The sequence below is a fragment of the Spea bombifrons genome, chromosome 2, assembly GCF_027358695.1.
Source record: "Spea bombifrons isolate aSpeBom1 chromosome 2, aSpeBom1.2.pri, whole genome shotgun sequence".
Lineage (NCBI taxonomy): Eukaryota > Metazoa > Chordata > Amphibia > Anura > Pelobatidae > Spea > Spea bombifrons.
This window is the reverse complement of record NC_071088.1, coordinates 36,134,165-36,154,194: the sequence shown is the minus strand read 5'-3', so window position 1 is coordinate 36,154,194 and position 20,030 is coordinate 36,134,165. Positions and strand designations below refer to the sequence as shown.

General features: G+C 39.7%; 1 protein-coding gene across 1 annotated transcript in view; it reads right to left on the bottom strand.

Moving 5' to 3' along the window:
• Positions 1 to 18,515, bottom strand: part of ADORA1 (adenosine A1 receptor) — a 31,062-nt gene extending 12,547 nt beyond the window's left edge. The window contains exons 1-2 of the mRNA XM_053457516.1: positions 18,340 to 18,515; positions 13,471 to 13,842 (exon numbers count right to left, since the gene is read on the bottom strand). Coding sequence (XP_053313491.1) covers positions 13,471 to 13,805 — 335 coding nt within the window. The 5' untranslated portion in view covers positions 13,806 to 13,842; positions 18,340 to 18,515. The remainder of the gene's footprint in view (positions 1 to 13,470; positions 13,843 to 18,339) is intronic.
• Between the last annotated feature and the right edge of the window lie 1,515 nt (positions 18,516 to 20,030).

The window sequence follows — 20,030 nt, the reverse complement described above, 5'->3', positions numbered from 1 at the left end:
TAAACCAGCTATCAAAAGTTTAGTACTAGAATTATTTATTTCTAAAGATACCTGGTAATCTGCTTGATTTTTGGATCTGTGGTCCAGCCATATTGTTTTCATTTTGACTTCAGGCTTAATTGTAATTTAACATTAATAGGTCCTGCGCAGCTTTAACCCCTTCAAGACCGGGACGTACCTGGTACTTCCTGGTCAAAGGTCACCGGCAGACGGGGACGTACCAGGTACGTCATCGATGATGCGCGATCCAGCGTTGCTATGAACGCTGGGACCAGCAATCCGTAGCAGCCACTCCCCCTCAATTCCGTGCACGTGATCGCTTTGAAGCGAATCACGAGCACGGAATTTAAATATTTACAAGACGCAGTTTGCCAACATCGGTCCTGAAGGAGTTAATACATAGAGTGCGGGATAGAATGTCATATCCTGCCACGCTGCATCTAAAAGGCGCGCTTCCCATGATGCAATCTATAGTGTAAATAGGTCAGTTCAGTAAATCAAAGATCTCCCTTGTAACCAGCCCATTGGGCAGCAGGACACCAGGGGGCTTGAACAGAGATCTTTCTTCCTAACTGGCCGAGGCCAGGATACGTCACTGGTGGAGAGTTCAAGTCAAGATTAGAATGGAAAAAAATATATATTTCAATGATAACACAACTGCTCTTTCAACCATGACATTATAACGTCTTTTGAGACATGAAGCTTTTTAAATGTGCATATATAAAACGTCTTTCTTCCATCAGCAAACTTTAGGCTACCTGGGAATGGCAGAAGTAGTAGCAGGCAGGATAAACTGTAAGTCAAGTGTGAGAAGAACCTCCTAGGATCACCATATGTTTGGCTTCTGTCCCATGTATTTCAGTCTGCTCTGTTGTGGAAAAGCTAGCGGCCCTAGCTAGCTAACTATTAATTTCCTTTCTGGCAGTTTACAATTCGTTAAAGGAATTAGAAAGTATAGAATATGAAAGGGTATGGGTAAACGCAAATATTTTAGTTTAATAAATATGATATACATTTTATTTCTGCAATTCAGGGACACACTATGAAGCCCGTGCTGCCAATGTATGTATGTATGTATATATATGTATATTTGACCCTAATACCGATATTTATTAATATTAGCCTCTGCTGTGAATAAATATATATACCGTATTGGCCCGAATATAGGCCGCACTTTTTTCCCCCACTTTAAGCCTTTAAAGTGGGGGTGCGGCCTATATTCAGGGTCTAGCGCCCAGCGCCGGGCAGGCAGCGGGGTTAGGATACAGATCCCCTGCAGCGGTGCAGGGGACCTGTATCTTACTCTCCGATACGCTCAGACAGCCTCCCCTGCCAGCACTTCCCACTTGGGGGGTGCCGGCACGGGAGGTTGTCTAAGCGTCCGCACGATACATTTTACACCTCCCCCCCCCCGACTTACCAGAGAAGACTCCCGGGTGTCTTGCGGGACTGGCGGAAGACATCTACCCAATACGTGTATACAACTTCCGGTGCCGGCACTTCCGCTGAGTGCCGGCACCGGGAGTTGTATACGCGATTTGCATAGATGTCCCCCTCCGGCCCCGCAAGACACCCGGGAGTCTGCTCTGGTAAGTCGGGGGGGGGGACAGAGGGACAGACTGGCAGCGTATCTCGGAGGGGGGGAGGACAGAGTGGCAGCGTATCTCGGGGGGGGAGGACAGAGTGGCAGCGTATCTCGGGGGGGGAGGACAGAGTGGCAGCGTATCTCGGGGGGGGGGACAGAGTGGCAGCGTATCTCGGGGGGGGGGACAGAGTGGCAGCGTATCTCGGGGGGGAGGACAGAGTGGCAGCATATCTCCGGGGGGAGGACAGAGTGGCAGCATATCTCGGGGGGGGACAGAGTGGCAGCGTATCTCGGGGGAGGGAGGACAGAGTGGCAGCATATCTCAGGGGGGGACAGAGTGGTAGCATATCTCGGGGGGGGACACAGTGGCAGCATGTTTTTTTGGTGCTTTTTTTAAAGAAAATAACTTTTTCTTTAAAAAAGCACCAAACTTTTAGGGTGCGGCCTATGTACGGGGGCGGCCTATATCCGAGCCAATACGGTAAATATTAGACCCTGCTGCCAATACATTTTACACTGAAAAAATTGGACCCTAAACAAGCATTTCCTTGCATGCTCCCTAGCATGCAATCACTCCCTCTGCTCCTACACCACAAAATAGGTAATGATCAAATTAACAACACATAAAACAGCACTTGCATGTATAGATCAACTGAATACGACATACAAACCTGCATAACTACATAATAAATAATGTATGGAAACATCACATAGCAGACTAACACATTAACACACAAACTCAGCTTTGCATGTATAGATCAATTGAAATTCAAATGTGAACTCAGCATTGAATGCATAGAATCAGACAAACAAATTCTGTATTTGCAGGTATACAATAATATTGTATGGAAACATAGCTTTGCAGGTGTAGATCAACATAACACACAAGCCCCGCATTGCAGGTATAGATCTACTGGAAATCACATATAAACTCAGCACTGAGGATATAGATTAAAAAACACATGAAAACAGCACTGCAGAACTCCGCAACTAAAGGTATAATAAAACCCCTTAAATTACAGGCATAGATCACAGGTTGCACACCCCAAAGCCAGTCCTGGCATCCACAGTGCCCACACAGAAACTGACCAGCACCCAGATAACACACATAAGACTTGCCATCTTTGTCCCCAAACAGCCCAGCACGAGTCAACTTTGTCCCCAGACAGTCCATCCTATGCTATCTCCCATAAACATGTGCCATCTTGGTCCCCAAGGCTCAAGCACCCTGCTTGTGCCATCTTTGCCTTCCCACAACACTTTTACAGTCACTCGCTAATTCACACTTTCATAATTCACAATTCATAATTTCATAAATCACATAATTCATTCACATAATCATTTATTCTCTCCCTCATTCAGACAATTCATCCACACACTAATTAACGCTCTCCCTCATTCAGAAAATTCATCTACACATTAATTCATACTCCCTCATTCAGACGATTCATCCACACATTAATTCATTCATTCTCTCACTCAATCTCACTCTTTATTTATTTCAATATTTTTACTACCCCCCTCTCCCCCTTTCTCATAATCTACCCCTCCCTCTCCCTCCCTTCTCATTATCTACCCACTCTCCCTCCATCCCTTTAATCTACCCTTTACCCCCTTTGTGCTGTGAGAGCACGAGGCATCTGTCTCCCTGCTCTGCCGCGGTGCGCGCTGCTTCACTGCTGAGCGATGAAATATGATGTCATATTCCGGTGCTAAGCATGACATACCAGCACCGCAACCGAGCTAGAGGCCTCGCGCAGTAGACTGAGCGAAAACCACTCGGCGCCCCTCTCTCTGTGGTGGCGAGAGACGTGCTTCTATTCCGGGACAATGCATTCCAGGACGTGTGGTCGCCCTGCCACTTGGGGGCGGGCTGGGCCGGGGGGCAATTGCCCTCCAGGCCGCCCAAAATGTTTATAAAACGGCTGGCCGAGTGGCCGATGCGGCCGCACGAGTGCCATGGCAGTCTTTAAACTTCAGTAACAAAACAATGGCTGCACCAATTTAAATGCAATAAAATACACAAGTCCGTACACAAGTCCGTGCAAAATCTGGATAAGTAACCCAAAATATCACATGATTGACAACGATGGCAGCCCCCAAGTCTGCAGATAAAGTTTATTGGAACAATATGAAATAAAAGCAAGCGTTTGTCAAAGCTAACCTACATTACTGTATGCAGCACTGTATTCTATGCTCAAGTTAAAAAACAGTCTCCATGGGGCTTCCCTTTAAACTGAAGCTGAGTGCGCTGCAATTTTCAAGCCAAATAGTTACATAGTTGAGGTATTCCGGGTTCTAATCTCAACTATGCAACTGATATCCTCCTACTCTGTGGTAAATTTACACTTCCCGCTACAGCTTCCAGATACAGGTTAAGCAAGCATGTAGATTTATATAAGCACCCAGTTCAGAACAGCAAGTGCATGAATTGAGTGCACATATCGGTGTTAAGTTAATTTTTCTTTCAGTGATATGGTCTCCAGGGCCAGAGTTTACATAACATTAGTTTAACGTGAAGGAAATGCATGGCACTTAAGACATACAGTAAGTGTTATCACAGATAAAGAACTGTGCCAATCTCCGGCATACATATGGACTAAAGACACACAACTCCAGCACTCTATTCTGTTGCGTTTGCACACACATCACAAGCTCAACAAGCAAACTAAGGGGATTTGGTCAAATTGGACGATGGGGTTAAATATTGACAAATAAAAAGTAAATGTGTATATTATACCTTAACTAGGGTCGTGTAAGTGAAATCATTAAATGAAAAGGACTTTGGAATACTTGTAGACAATAACAGGATGATATGTGAAGGTGCAGGGTTTTTTTTCCTGGTGGCCAGTCGGGGACGTTAAACTCGGGAACATTGACCGCTGCTAGTAAGATATTGTCATATATTATAAATGGTATTAACTCATGGGAGGAAAATACAATTTTGCCTCTACATAAGTCAATGGTAAGACTCCACCTGGAATATGCAGTGCAATTACAGGCGCTTGTTCTTCCTGGCGACATTATGGAAACAGAAAAAGTGCAGCGAGAACTACAAAATTGAAAATGGTAATAAAATAGGTTAGTTATAAAGAAAGGCTAGAAACATTACATTTGTTTACACAAGAAAAAAAGGTGTTAGAGTCTATATGAAAGCATTATACAAATCCATATGGGGACAATACCACCCACTCTCTGATGACCTGTTCGTCAACAGGACCGTACAAAAACATGAGGTCATCCATTCACGCTTAAAGTAGTTTTCATCGACCGCAGTGAGAACAATAAATATGTGTAATTCACACCCACAGGAGGTTGTGCTTTAAAATATGGATTTGGTGATTATTTTAGCAAAGCATAATATCCCAGTATATAATGGGCTATAAGGACATGATTAATTAGAACTCGTTGGCCCAGTGAGAAATCAGATTGCACTTTTGGACTGTGCAAGTTATTTTTCCCTTTTAAAGGCGCGATTAGATATCATGATATCACTTAAGTTTGGAGGTTTTGCCTTCTTTTGGATCCACAGCGGAGTTGAACCTCATGGACTTCTTTTTTCAACCTAAGTTACTATGTTACTATGCAAATCCCCTGCAGCCTCAGATATTCAAATGCTTAAAACCCTTAAATATACTACAGCCATTTGTGGACTCTATATTAAAGACCTTAAAAGTTTTAAGCATTACTAAATAATTTGTCAAATTAAAACCTATTGAGTATTTTGTTTCTTCTTCAACCAGTTGTATAGCTTCAGAAAAGCAAAGGAAAGGGATATGATTTTGAAGCAATGCCACGTCTGATTTAAAGGTTAATTAGATCTACTTAAAATACGTTCTGTAAAACATGTAAATATTAATACAACTTCTGCCAGTTTGGCAATGGCGAGAAAGAAGAGGGCAGTTCAGACACTTAAGGAATGAATGGTGCTGAGCGTGAGTAGACCATGGGAAGCCTAGGACTAAATAACCTGATCTTCAGTTTTCTTTGTGCCGTTTAATTACAAAGTATTTCACATCATTTCTTATAGTCGGTTAAAGATGAGTTAAATGTGGTAAGGCACAATGTGAATTATTGTAGCTTTATAAGATTACCTGTATTTTTAATGTGATAACGTTTAAGATTTTGATATCTTATATGGTGATGCTGAAAAAAGACCTATGTCCAAAACATCCTTAATTGATTGAAATGAAGGCAAAAACTTTTAGTGGTCTACTCCATTTTCATATTAAATTGGAATACATTTTACGTGTTAAAGCAGCAAAGTTATTTGTTTTATGTTATATACATAAAAAAAGGGACTACACCGTTTCTTTAAGCCCAGGCCAGGCCGTTACAACCCAATGATCAGCCAGAATTATAACTAGACCAACAACTTTTGTGTTTTGAAGGCAATCCAGTTTAGTGCAAACAACTTATGTGGTATGTGCTATTTTGGACTGGTTAAAATAGGAAATTATTTACAGTTTCTATCTGGATATGAAAGGGTTGAAAAGATCTGGAAGCGTCCTGAATTCTTAATGTCCAGTCTTAAGCCAACTGGCAACAGCCATGACTAATTCCAGCATCAAGCTATAGTTTTACAATTTATATAACAAACTAAAAATCTGGTGAGATGTTTGTAGCTGTTTCTACAGCTGACTCCCAGACACAGAATTTAATATTTTCCAAGTAGAAGTCCAAAGTGCCAAACCCCTCTTCCCCTACCCCCAAGTCCTATTGTTGTGGGGAAGACTGATTAAAGGACCTTATGAACAGCTGTAATTATCGAAATCTCTGTATAGTCTGAAAACAAATCTGAAGGAAACATTAAAGTGCTTCCTTTAAGTAAAGAAAGAGAGTGGGTAGCTTGCCCAATGCTACAAATTGCATGTCTTCTATTCAGTTTTCTACACTACAAGGAACTGCACAGAGTATAATGGAAGTAAAAGTCTTGGTGTGTTCATCCCAAGAACTTTTTATCAGTACACTAAACAAAAGGATAGATACTAATCAAGTTCTATCATAAACAATGTTAACCTTTTTTTTTTGCCTAATTTCCCATACCCCTGAATATCTCTACCCTCTTATCCAAATACACCCCTAACCGTCCTCTTCATTCCATCTTTCTTCTGTCATCACCCTGCACCCATTCTGCTGAATTCTTTACCCTGTTCTGTCAGACTTTCACCCTCGTATACAAATTTCAAAAGCTCTCTGAAAACCCACCTTTTTGAGAAGCGTACAACCTTTCTTCCTTACACTCTCAGCCATCATCCCAACCGAGATCATCCGGACCTTATAAACTCAATCCCATCCAAGCTGTCCTCTCCTATTGTTTAACTTCTTCCTCAATCACTGACTAGATCGTAAGCTCGCAAGAGCAGAGCCCTCTTCTCCTTTTGTACCAGTTTGTAATTGTGTGCGGTTTTAAATTATATTATTCACTCTTTTGTAACAGCTCTCTGGAATCTCTACAAATAAATGCGTTAGATGATTCCTAATACATTTGTTGATATTTTCAGCTGTCATTTTAAACATCTGGTGTCTTGTGTTCTACACATGTTGTGATTTGCTAGGAACCGCATGAACCTGAGTTGGGAATAAGTCACTATGTGAAACTCTCGCAGGCTAAGCCTCCGCCTGCCTAAAGACTACTTCATTATTGACAATCTTGAGGAGGAGGAGAAGGACTAACTTTTATGCCACCTCTCATCTGATCCCCTTAACCCTTTGGACTTGTGTGATATCCCTTTCTCTATCCCCTGTCCACCCTCTATCACAATTGTTGTGCTCTATTTATAGTGTATACTGTTGTGATGACTACCATTGCTTCTTTATCATCCTTTTCACATCAATGTTTACACTTAGTGTTGGTGGGCTGCAGTGACACAGTACTTACAAATGTGTTTTCATGTCTAAAGTGTACTGTTTTTAGTATTAATTGAGTGCACTTATGTTATGCCTGTATGTACTTGATGAAGCTGTCAGTGTTTGTGTTCTGTGTTGTGTCACAGCCTGCCTTGTATATGAAATGTGAATAAACTCAATTGAGCCATTTAGAATGTCATAAGTGACCGTTTTCTTCCAGCATGTCATACGGTGGCTGCCAGCCACCTAGGTCTAGTTTAAGAACGAATTTAAATCATTAGATAAAAAATAACCCAAAGCATGATATGAAACTCAGATCCTGATTACAATGAGAATATCATTTGAAAGAACAGAATGTTTAGGTACTAAACTTGGAAAAGTAAGCATTACGACTATTTTTAGACTGTCTTTACTATTGTGCTACAGCGGAAACAGTGCTTTATAACAAAATAACCACACTTAGAATGTGATGAATATGACAAACAGTACTGCCTTGTCATTCAACAACGGACATCTGATGGCATTTTTCCAGGATCAAAGACAAAATAATTACCAATTCTTCACAGTCCTATTACATAGAACATTAGTGATGACATTCAAGAGTTAGGGTATAAACTCAGGTTCTAGAACAGGTTCTGGGACTGTTGGCAGCTATTCTATAGAGGCTCCGTATTCTACCCTGTGCGCTATTAAATTCCATGCTATTGTAGGCAAAACGTGGGAGACATGAAAGTTGCTTTTGGTAAAATACACAGTGTTCCTCCTCATGTTCTCCACTGCATATATATTCAGGTCTTAGCATAAAGATAATTATTACAAATAAACAATGGGGGGAATTCAACTGAAAATGAACGGGCTGTACCTGTATTTGTGTTACCTGCAGCTCTATAATAAAACCCATGGGGAAGATGAATGATGATGATGTGACTCTAATAAAGATTGAGGAACCGGCTTTTCCTCCCCACTGGCCCTTATTACCAAGCACTGGGCTACTCCTTTATCTCTGATGATACCCTCTTTAGCTGTATATTTAGCATTGGCTGGCTTTACAGCGAAGGCTTAATCTTTTAATTTTCACATCACATTTCCAGTGACACAACGAGGAGGACCCTGATTCTCTTTGCTTATGGCTGGTCAAAAAGTGTACAGAGCACAGCAAGCAAAATAAGATACACATGCCGATATATCCAAGATACACACACGTCTGTCTGTCACGCTTTGATTACTTGTCCTGTTTTGCTGTTTTAGTTGAGGACGTTGCAACGTCTCAGTATAGTCAGTGGCGTATTCTGGCAGCAGGTCATGGGGGCAGTATCAGGCCCCCCAGGGCTTTGTTAGGTCGGACCAACCCCTGAGCACACTACAATACATTTTTTTTAAGGTTTTCATAACATTTATATTTTTAATGTTGTTAAATCTCCCCTAAAAACACAATTTCGTTTTTCACCCACACTGGAAACAATAATGGGCTCTGCCTATATATATTTATTCCAAAAATTGCATTTATTCTCCCGTAATGTGGAAGCTGGCACTTGTGCTATAACAGCACTGTCCTCCATTACTGGATGACTCCCAAATTGGAAAAACAAGGCTTCATACACTTTTTTATGTTCAAGACCAATTACACTTTGGAACTTGCCAGATTGACTGTTCTTAGCCATTAAAAGGCTAGGAATGATAGTGATGGCTGGATAGCTGCAGGTTGCCAACCCAGGGATTACAATATGATTGCATTATTTTTTTTTCTAAAGTTAAAAGGCTGAGCGAGATACAAAGGTGAGGGAGGGGTTTTTGTTTTATTTTATTATTTATTGATTTAAATTGAATCAGGAGCCTGGCCGCTTCTAGCAATTTCACCTACTCTTGTTTCATTTCCTCTTCTGAACAGAGCTCTGACAACAATCTATCCTGGGAATTAGATTTAGAGTTAGAGTATTTAATATACCCACTGTACGGACTTGCAGAATATGACGACACTATATAAAACAATAATAATAATAATAATAATAATAAGGCAGTTAGTTGCTGCTCTAAGGTCTGATGTGGGCTAAATAGGTATTATTATTAACATTACATCTAATAGCTATCACAGCTTTTAGCACAACTGGAACTGGAAAGCAGCCCTGGAAATAATGGATACCAGCCCCATATATTTGATATGCTCATGTGCCCATAAGCCACACCAGGGGCGTAGTAACTAGAAACCACAGGGCACCAGAGCGAAATTTGTCCTAGGGTACTCCAACTTTACAAGCAACATGTCTCACAGTGCCACCTTTGCACCCAAACAGCTTGCCTGTGCCATCTGTTCCCCCACACATTTGTGCCATCTTTACTCTAGGCAGCTTGTCTGTGCCACCTTTGTCTTCAAACTGCTTATAGCATTTTTTTTGCACATTAGAGTCCATTTCGCACGTTGAGCTAAAGTTTTACAGTATGATAAAGTGAACTGCCACATGTTTAGTCCCTAGATGCTGCATACGACCAATCCTTTGATGCTACTACATGTTCTGCCCAACATGTCTCTATCCCTTTCAGTGTACTCACTAAATTGCCAGCTTCAGTCTTGTTTTTAATCTCTGGATTTCCTTAGATGGACATATTCCCAGGGCTTTGGAGGCACCATTTCTTCTAATAATGGCCCACTTTAATAGTAGCCTTTCCCTGTCTTGTTTAATATGGATTTGAGAACTGACCTACATAACAGGATACAAGAAACGGTATTTGTTTAATGCTAATTTTGGATCTAACCTATCAAACAGGGTACATAATAGTGGATGTTGACTGAACATAGTCCGTTTTATGTCTCTTATGGACCTAATAAATCATTTGGTTCTCATGACCCTATCTGCTGATATGATCAAAGGATCTTATTACAAAATTGCCTTAAATGTCTATAAAGATCCTGAAAACTTGGAAAAACAGTTCAAACTCTATGGAATTTTTATTACCTTATTGAACGTGGAAAGAGAGCTTAGACTATGTACTTGTTTACCCACTGTATAGCGCTGCGGAATATGATGGGGCTATATAAATCAATAAATAATAATAATACCTAGGAAACAAGAAAGGATACATGCATTTGGAAGTTTATATCGACCACTTCTTATGCAAAGTGCAGGGTGTTTGGTTTTGTAAAATCTCAGCTTGTTCACCATAGAGCAGACACTGTTTTATTTCAAGCGTGGCAAATGTATGGAATGTACTTCAATCCTTCAAGACATATAAGTGCCAGGTCTCGTATTTTCCCCTTAAAGTCTGATAACTCCTCATCTTGCAAGGTGTTTCTCGACAATGATCATAGTTCATAATAGTTATGAGAACTGGAGGTCAAAAGTGGATGAAATGTGCAAATGTGGTATGAGTGTCAGATCAGTGTAGCATTAGTTTGATCACTTTAAAATGATTCAAGTTATAAAGCCTAGAAAGAAAAAATGTAAAGAACTTTGTGTTTGAACATTAGATATGTTAGATGTTTACTGACCACCAAACAACTAGGTAGATTTTTGTTTGGTTTCTATCAAGTTTATTAGGTTTCATTGCACCAAAACATTTAATATAATCACCACCACAAGTCAAAAGTAATTGCTCCAATGTATTGCAGCAACCGCCAATAATTTGGCCATGGGGCAAAACACGCTTCATTTTTATCAGGACAGTCATGCATTTTAAAAATAACCAGCACATAGAATTTAATTCTCATGAGTAGATACAGCTGCAGATGTTAGCTGTAAACTACAATTCCCATGATGCTCAGCAAGCCAGGTGTCCACCATGATGCTGGCTGAGCATCATTGGCAGAGTAGTCCACAGCAGCAGAAATTTCGTTTTTTTAATGCCAATGTTAGCCTCCCTCCCAGGACCCTTACACACCTCCTTTACATACACCTGCCCATAAACACACATATACACACCCTGCCATTACACACACCTGCCCTTACACATGCATATGCACATATACACACCAGCTTACAAAGGAAACAAATACCTACACTGCTCTTACACACACATGCTTACAGACACACACACATATATACACATACACTGCCCTTACACCTCTTTCTCCCCATCTCTTACCTTTCTCATCCTCCATCCTCTCGTGGGAGCACCAGGTTGGTCATTTCAGTGCTCCCTAATCACTATGCCCCGCCTATTAATGCAGAGTGCAGGGTATGACATCATATCTCGGTGCTCGACATCATTTGCCGGCGCATTGTGATTAGGGAGCAGGGAAGCCGAGGTCTGAAGCGAGCGCCTCTCTTGCCTGACCCTTCCTATGGCCCTGGCAAAGCACAGGTAGGGAAAGGCGGAACAGAGGAACAGAGTCCCAAAATCAGGACCGTCCTGCCCGTATCGGGACAGTTGGGGGGGGCATGTGTGCCTAATGTAATTAATGGATAATCTATTACTGACTGCCTCCACTGTTTGGTTGGAGAAATGAGGGAAAAAAACCCACCAAAAAAACACTTTGCTTTCTGAATTCCAAGCATACAAAAAATGTACGTTTTATCAGAGAACTCAAAGTTATTTAAAACATTTCCCGGTTCGTTATGATTCTGTAAAAATGAATACTTGTTAAGAAAACAGTAAGACTGGTGTCTAATTAGCAGCTGCTAGAAAAATGACAAAATGTAAAAATGTTTCTAAAAATTGCAGATTTGCAGCCACTACCTTAAAGTTAAAAATAAAACCAGCTGGTGCCAGGTTGATTTCTGAAATAACATAATCTTTCTGTCTGTTTTCAAGCAGCAAGCAGACACCTGCAATCTGCTGTAAATTTTAACTGGAATTTCAGACCTATAATTCTGTAAATACAACTGTCTGAAGGACAATATCACAACTTTTTGATTAATGTATTCACGGGATATCATCTGTTATAATTTCTTGTTTTATATAGCGCCATCATATTCCGCAGCACATAACAAGTAGTTTTATACGCACACACTGGAACTGGATAGCAGCTTCATAAAATATCTTTGTTTACTACGCAGAGCAATTATTGTGAAAGTTTGGGGGGGGGGGGTTGCACTTTATAATACGTGCGCATGTGTGTATGAGACGTGTGCTGACCCATTGTTGAGTCTTTTTTTTTTTTTTAAACAAAGGCTAGAAATAAAAGGTCATGTTATAAACATCATGGGGAATTTATGGGTCTTACTCCAGAATTTCTATGATTAATGATTAAGGTTTAATAATTTGGTTGCCCTAAGTAAAGTAAAAATGTACTTTATACAATGTAGAATTTTTTTATTTCAAAAACTATGTAGTATACCTTTTAAACCTAAGGTATTTTCATAAAACACTTTACGTTTCTGTATTTGTTTTTGTAAACCTGTTGGAAACGCAAATAAAAAAATGAGTTGAAAAAAATACTTTACATTTAGTTTTAAGAGATTTTCAGTGGACATTAACAAGGACAAAACGTAATTTGGGAGAGAAGACTCAATGATAGGATTGCTACTTAAAAGAACGACATCGTACATCCCTTTTTGTTGTGTCCTCATAAAATTCTTGAAGCCTGGTGAAGAAAATCTCGGTGGCCATAGAGATCCAGTGTGACAAATCCAAACATCTCAGGATATTTGTTCTACATGCGAAAAATGTCAGAATACTGTAGGAACCACCCAATTAGCCATTAAGTGACTGGATGCATCACATCCACATAAGTAGATGAAAGTATACATGGTGAGCTCCTGGTATGATCTAGTCCTTTCGAGATGATGTCACATTAGCGTACTCAGCAGTTTAAAGCCTCCCTGTGCTAGGTGAGACTCAAAAATGTTCACTTATCAATTATGAGTAGAAGGCGCTGAGAACATGAACATGTGTACCAGACCCAGCTGGGCTGCTAATGAGTGCTTCTAAGTAAGGCATTGAATGAAGGCAATTACCAAAGCAAACAATGCTTAACTCACTCATCCAATGACTGTCCATTTCAACATCAATAAAACTGTCAAAAGATATCAAGAAAGAAAGACATGGAACAAAATACAATTATCAAGCACAAATCAGGCAAAACATCTTAATACACTAACCTTGTTGGGATCTTGACTCTAAGATATCTATCCGCAGCAATGGCCAGCAGTGCTAATATGGAACTCTGGGTGAGGATCAGCACAATGCAGGCCCCCATAAGACAGCTATAAAATTCTGTCTTCAGTCCAATGCTGATTGTGATAGCCAGAGGGATAACCAGAGAACCAACTGCAATATCAGCCACGGCCAGGGACACAATGAAAAAGAATGTGGTGTCTCGGAGGGCTTGGTTGACAATCACAGCCCAGATAACTAGAACATTCCCGACTACTGAAACCACAGCTATGATCACCTCGATGACAATGTAGACAACCAGTGAGGCCATGGATTCCATGCTGCTTCAGTTCCAAGAAGCTTTTTTAGGATTGAACCTGGGAAACAAAAGCATCCATAAAAATTATTATTATGGATTATTTTGTAATATAAAATTAGCCCAAATCTATACTAAAAGGTATTTAAACATATGATGGTTATAAATGTGTAATCTATTATAACACCATGTCATGACATGACATTATTATATTCCAGTGTCGTCCAGTCAATATAGGATCAGAATGTATATGCTTTATTGATTTTATGAGAACGCATTCATTTTGTTTCTACAAAAGTCAAGCTTCTGGTGTATTCTCATTTAAACAGTAATATGCCATATGTTCAGTAAACATTCTCTATCAAATACAAGAAATACATAAATTATATATATTAGAAACATGAAAGCCGAATTTTAAATATTAAGATACAAATTTCCGTGCAGATTCTGCCACTGGTACTTTATTTATGAATCCCCCTTGGCAAATGTCCTCTCATAATGCCACATGGGTTCTGCCTCAGGATATCCATTCGGAAAACTGAAACTATGTTTCAGCTGCATAATTTTCACTTATTATGTCTTCAAGTATGGGAAAATTTATTTTTTTAAATTAAATTTGAAAGGGAAGTATGATGTCATTGCACGCATCAGTAAGACCGTTGGATCAGAGGGGGCGGCTAGTAGCACTGCCCTGGATTAGTCCTAGGTAAATACGTCACTGGTACCATGCCACAACATGGTTAGATTCACATATCCTTCAGCTGCTTCCTGTCACATGACATCATCTTGACAATCCCCAATGAATCTTAATTGAGAGTCTGCGGTGTTATTTTTAATTTGTATATTGGCTTATTACAATTCCATAATATACTTTCTACTCGCCTTTTAAAACACATTATGCTAATGCCATGGAAATTACATAGATGTCACACATTCTAATTAATTCTACTGCGCTCTTAAATTGTTTTCTCTCCAGACAGAGTTTATTAGCCGTGATGCCGATCCATTCTGATTTTTAGGGACTGCATCTAATTATAAACCTTTGCCTTGACCAGGAAAAAAAAGTACCTTAAAATAATTTGGGAGGCTCCCAACGTTTTAGTAGGAATTTATAATTTCACAACTAAACTCATCTATTAAAAGCACCCACACCTTGTGTTTCTGGTTTGCCAATCTATAGTATGTGTGTAAAGAATGTAGAAATGATTATATACATTCTGAAAACAGAAAACAGTCATACCTAACCAACTATCCCATTCTAAGTCATAAACAGGACTATGCATAGGACACGTGGTCATGCGTTTAGACTGGAAGAAAGGAGATTTAGACTAAAGCAGAGGAAAGGGGTTTTTACAGTAAGGACAATAAGGATGTGGAATTCTCTGCCTGCAGAGGTAGTTTTATCAGAGTCTGTACAGATGTTTAAACAGCCACTGGATGGATACTTGGAAAAACATAATATTCGGGGATATAATCTGTAATTATGGGGAAACAGCTTATTGATCCAAGGAGAAATCTGACTGCCATTTTGGGGTCAAGAAGGATTTTTTTCCCTGGTTAGTGCAAAATTGGAAAGAGCGAAACTGGGTTTTTTTGCCTTCTTTTGGATCAACAGCAACAAATTAACAGATATAGGAAAGGCTGAACTTGATGGACGCATGTCTTTTTTCAGCCTATGTAACTATGTAAGTGAGACAGTCCTGACCTTCAGACACAGCCTCTCTGTCTCACTTTTGTGGGCAGCTGTAATGGTGGAACAGTTGGAGATTTCCCAATTAAGCGGTAAAAACAATTGAGGTTGATATGATTCCAGAGTGAAACTCTGTCACAATGTGCCACCCTGGGAACTTTTGATTTGGAATGTTAGGATATGATGTCATATCCGGGCACTTTGCTTCACTAGATTATAAGGCGGCGCCAAAAACAAACCCACAAAAGTTGGGGTATGAAAGGTTAAGATGGCAGCCTCAAGGTCCTCAGACGGGAGGTTTCTAATACAAATATATTTTATCTTAAATCTGTAAACACTATCGCATGTTTACCTTTACTGTACTGAAATGTAAAATGTGGTTTTGGGGGGAAATTGACAAATCTGCATTAAGTTTACCATTTTGACCGTATTCATTTCATGGCAGATTGTTTACACTTCTCAGAAATAGTTTTTCTGCACAAGTTCATATAAGTGATGTACCGTTTTTTCAAATAATTTCTGAAATTGAAATAAACTGTAAAACTGCCAACTCCGCAGCTGGTTCTCTAGAGAGGGAAAAAAACAGTAGGCCAGTGCAGTTAATTATTTTGCTCCGGAATATTAACACATGCAAACGAGTCCAGGCGCTATAAAATGTTTTACTAATTGCTCTGTGATATCCCTTGGCCAATGCGTTAAATTCCCAAGAATAATTTGGTATTGAGATTATTGATGCCTCAAACAATAGCTGATTTGCAGGAAAATTGGCTCAAATTGGAAGCAATGTATGTGTTTGTATTTTTCAGGAAACACACAAGACATAAGAGATCACTTAAGGACAGGGTATAAGAACAGTGCAAAAATGTGCATCTCTTTCAAGTCTTCGGCAGACAAATATACCAGGCCTACTGAGATATGAATGAGTTCCCGTAAGAAAAGAAACCGCAAGGAACATTGTACCACCAGAGTTGCCCTTTATACGTAACCCACTTTTTTTTTTTTTTTTTACAAGGTACTGATCATGGGCATCTGTTCTGGTGCCCTTGTCAGGTAACAAATACTAATTCAACCTTCTAAAAATTTCAACCCTGGATTTAGTTTTTAAATTGATGTTTACATTAAAGGCCCAGGAATATTTTTTTCCATTGTAGAGTTCAATATATAAAAAAAAATAATATATAATAACAATATATATATATAAATAATAATAAAAAAAATATCAGAAATCGGAATTTTCAGTACCATATTTTTTTTAATATGTGCGTGCAAAAAGAAAATCTGAACTTTGGAGGTGGGACGGATTGTCCTAATGGATATAACCCAAAGGACTATTTGGACAGATCAGCAGATCTGCTGTGGTGTGCACATTAAAGCACAAGGATACTTTTCTTCCACTGCTATATATTATCATTACTCGTTGATTTATATAGCTCATATTCCGCAGCACTGTACAATATATCCATGCTTCCTTGCAGTCGTACAGTGGTTTCATAACGTGGAGCACTGCAATATGACATCATATTCAGGCTCTCCATGGCATCATAAAATGAATGCGTAGACCTCAAAAATTCAGGGACAGATAACGATGATCTTTCATCTTGTCATATAATGTGCACCAGATGTTGGTAAGCTAGCACTGTGATCTGTGGCTTTTACCCATGCCAAAACATGGCGGTAAACAGTAAAGGCGGAAAAAAGTACGCAGGGTGGAAGGCTGAAGTAAAATAGAGTCTGAAGGACGGGCGAAGAGAGCTGGATAAAAATTTAAATGAGGCAGTAAGGGGGAGTGGTAGGTCACTTGATGGATCTGTGGTCTAATACTATAAAAAATTAAGGATCCCCCCTTTGTTACAAAGACATCTCATTCTGAAGTTGTATATTAATAAATTTGATGCTCTGTGCATTTAGGTTTCAGTTTGTGGGAACTGAAAGTGCTGACATGTTGTAATAAGACCCTCACACCTTTCTCAGTAAGTGCTGGTTTTTGGAATATTGGTGGTCCATCAACATCATCAACTGATGCCATATTTATAGACATTGTAAACGGCATATACACACATATACATATATGTGCGTGCATATCTAGATAATATTTACTGATAATGCGTATCGTATTTCTGCATACACAGTTAACACAACACAAAGATACCTTGCTCTGTGCCTTATCCGTTTTCACAGATCTGTCCTGCCAGGGATGTGACAAAGCCAGGAAATGTACAATCAGCAGGGAACATGCTACCTCTGAATTGTACAATCCTCAAAGAAAAAAACAGTGATTGAACATGAAAACCCTATCTGCTCAGGGCAATAAATACACCTGCTTAGATATTTCCCTGCATTTATAAAGGCTTTCTTAATGGATGCATATCTGCTGACTTCAAGCAGCAGCAGCCATACATTAGTATCTCCCCTATCATAAAGACATGCAGCATTTCCCAGCAGATCTATTATTAAATATGCATATATGTATTATTGTCCAGTGATCCTGCCTTCAAACTTCTTGGCAGGGATCTATGTTGTGCAAACTCCCCAGCTCCTCTTGTATAAATAAATCGTTATCTCAAGACAAAGGCAGCAGAAAAAGAAAGGTGCTGTGTCTAAATTCCCTGCAAGCCACGAAACTCTTATCTCATGTCTTTGTTTGGAAATGCCAGTGAGTGGTACAACTGCCTTTCTTTTATAAGGGGTTACACTGCTGTTCTGTATCTCACATGCTCACTAATGCATTGCTACCTATAGATCAGCTTGCAATCCCATTGTGTGAATCGATTCTTGTTATTTTATGCAATGTGCCCAGCATCCCTATATATATATATCACTGATCGATGTATGGATCAAATTGATACAAAGGCGTAAATATCCACTTACCATGCCTGTGTGATATTTCTGGTTTGCATCCTCAGTGCCTTGGGTGCTGTGCATTACCTCCTGTGCATAGCATCACCCTTTGCCCTTGAATAGGTCCTGCGGTATATCCCCGTATAAGCCCCGTGCTGCAGTGTAGGATGACATCCAAAATGCACATTCCTCCCTTGGACGTACCTCTGCCTAGTCTGCTCCTGCAGCTTTCACCACTTCCCAACAGTGTTGTAATCAATCAGTAATCACATGACCCTCGGTAGTAGCCTCCTGAGCTTCGTTTAAAGGGATAGAATCCGCTCAGATCGGTGGTTTACTACCTGCCTCATCAGAAGCGAGTGTAAGTGTACCCGATTGAATACCAAGCTGGGCAGAGAGTGCTGCTGTGTTAACTCTTAAACTGGCGCTCCACTTGCTCCCAGCATATCCAGCAAGCCTCATACTGTATATTAATATGCTGCTGGACCAAGCTCCTATCACATAATTGGAAGCAATTAATCTTAGTTTTCCCATAGTTTGTCTGTAGTAGGCAAGTTGAGGCAGGTTGTGAGAAGCCAGGTTTTAAATTATTTAAAGTGGTGACCAGTGCCCACAGACACATGACTGCTCTAGATGTGGCATTAGAAAGTAAATTAAATATGTATAGCTTGGAGGAGAGAAGAGATGAGATAACAACATTTAAATACTTTAAGGGATTTAACAAAGTAAAGGAGGGAAGTTTATTTCACAGGAGGAGAAATGTTAGAACATAAGGACATAATCTAAAAAGGGTCAGAGGTTCAGATATAATGTAAGGAAGATTTACTTTACTGAGAGGATGGTAGATAAATGGAACATCCTCCCAGCAGAAGTGCTAGAGGTTAACACAGTGAGGGGATTCAAACATGCATAGGCTAGCCTGAATCTAAGATGAGACCAAGAACTGATTAAGGTTTGAGTCTTTAAAGCGAGAAAAAAATAGGCAGACTAGATGGGATTGGTGGTTCTGATCTGCCATCAAATTCTATATTTCTATGTTTCTGTTATCGTACAGAAACAGCAATCGGGGCGCGTGTGTATATAGGAAAAAAAGAAAAATATATCTGATAGTGTGATAACGTATGTAAAAATCAATATGTGTGATGAGTATATGCACTCACAAGTATAGCCGGTGAAAGAGGCTCTTCAAAGGTAAAAAAAACAGTTCTTTATTCATTAAAATCTATAAATATAGAAATGAAAACAACCACATAGTGCAGTAACTTCCTGTTACTCTATATTGCGGATTACTCTGAATTTGTTCTCCTGAGGAAGCCCATTAAGAGGCGAAACGCGTTGAGACAGTGACCGCACAGAGGAGGTTTGGTATTTCCTGACGTGAGGATCTCCCTTCCTTTCTCTGAACCCTGGACTTTTTATGAGTTTGAACATACCATATGAATTCAACCATCCTGTTACTGTGGTTGTTTTCATTTCTATATTTATAGATTTTAAAGAATAAAGAACTGTTTTTTCCACTTTACTTCAACACGTGACAGGGTGTTATAGGTTTATATTTTCTATGTTTCTGTTATGGCTGAGTGCGATGAGTTATACTCCATTTTATACATGACTAAGGTAAAGTGGTGTCTGCCTGACTTCCATGAATTTACACAATCAATAATTACCAGTAGTTACATGAGATTCCATTTCAAGCAAAACCCTAATAAACATGCACGGTG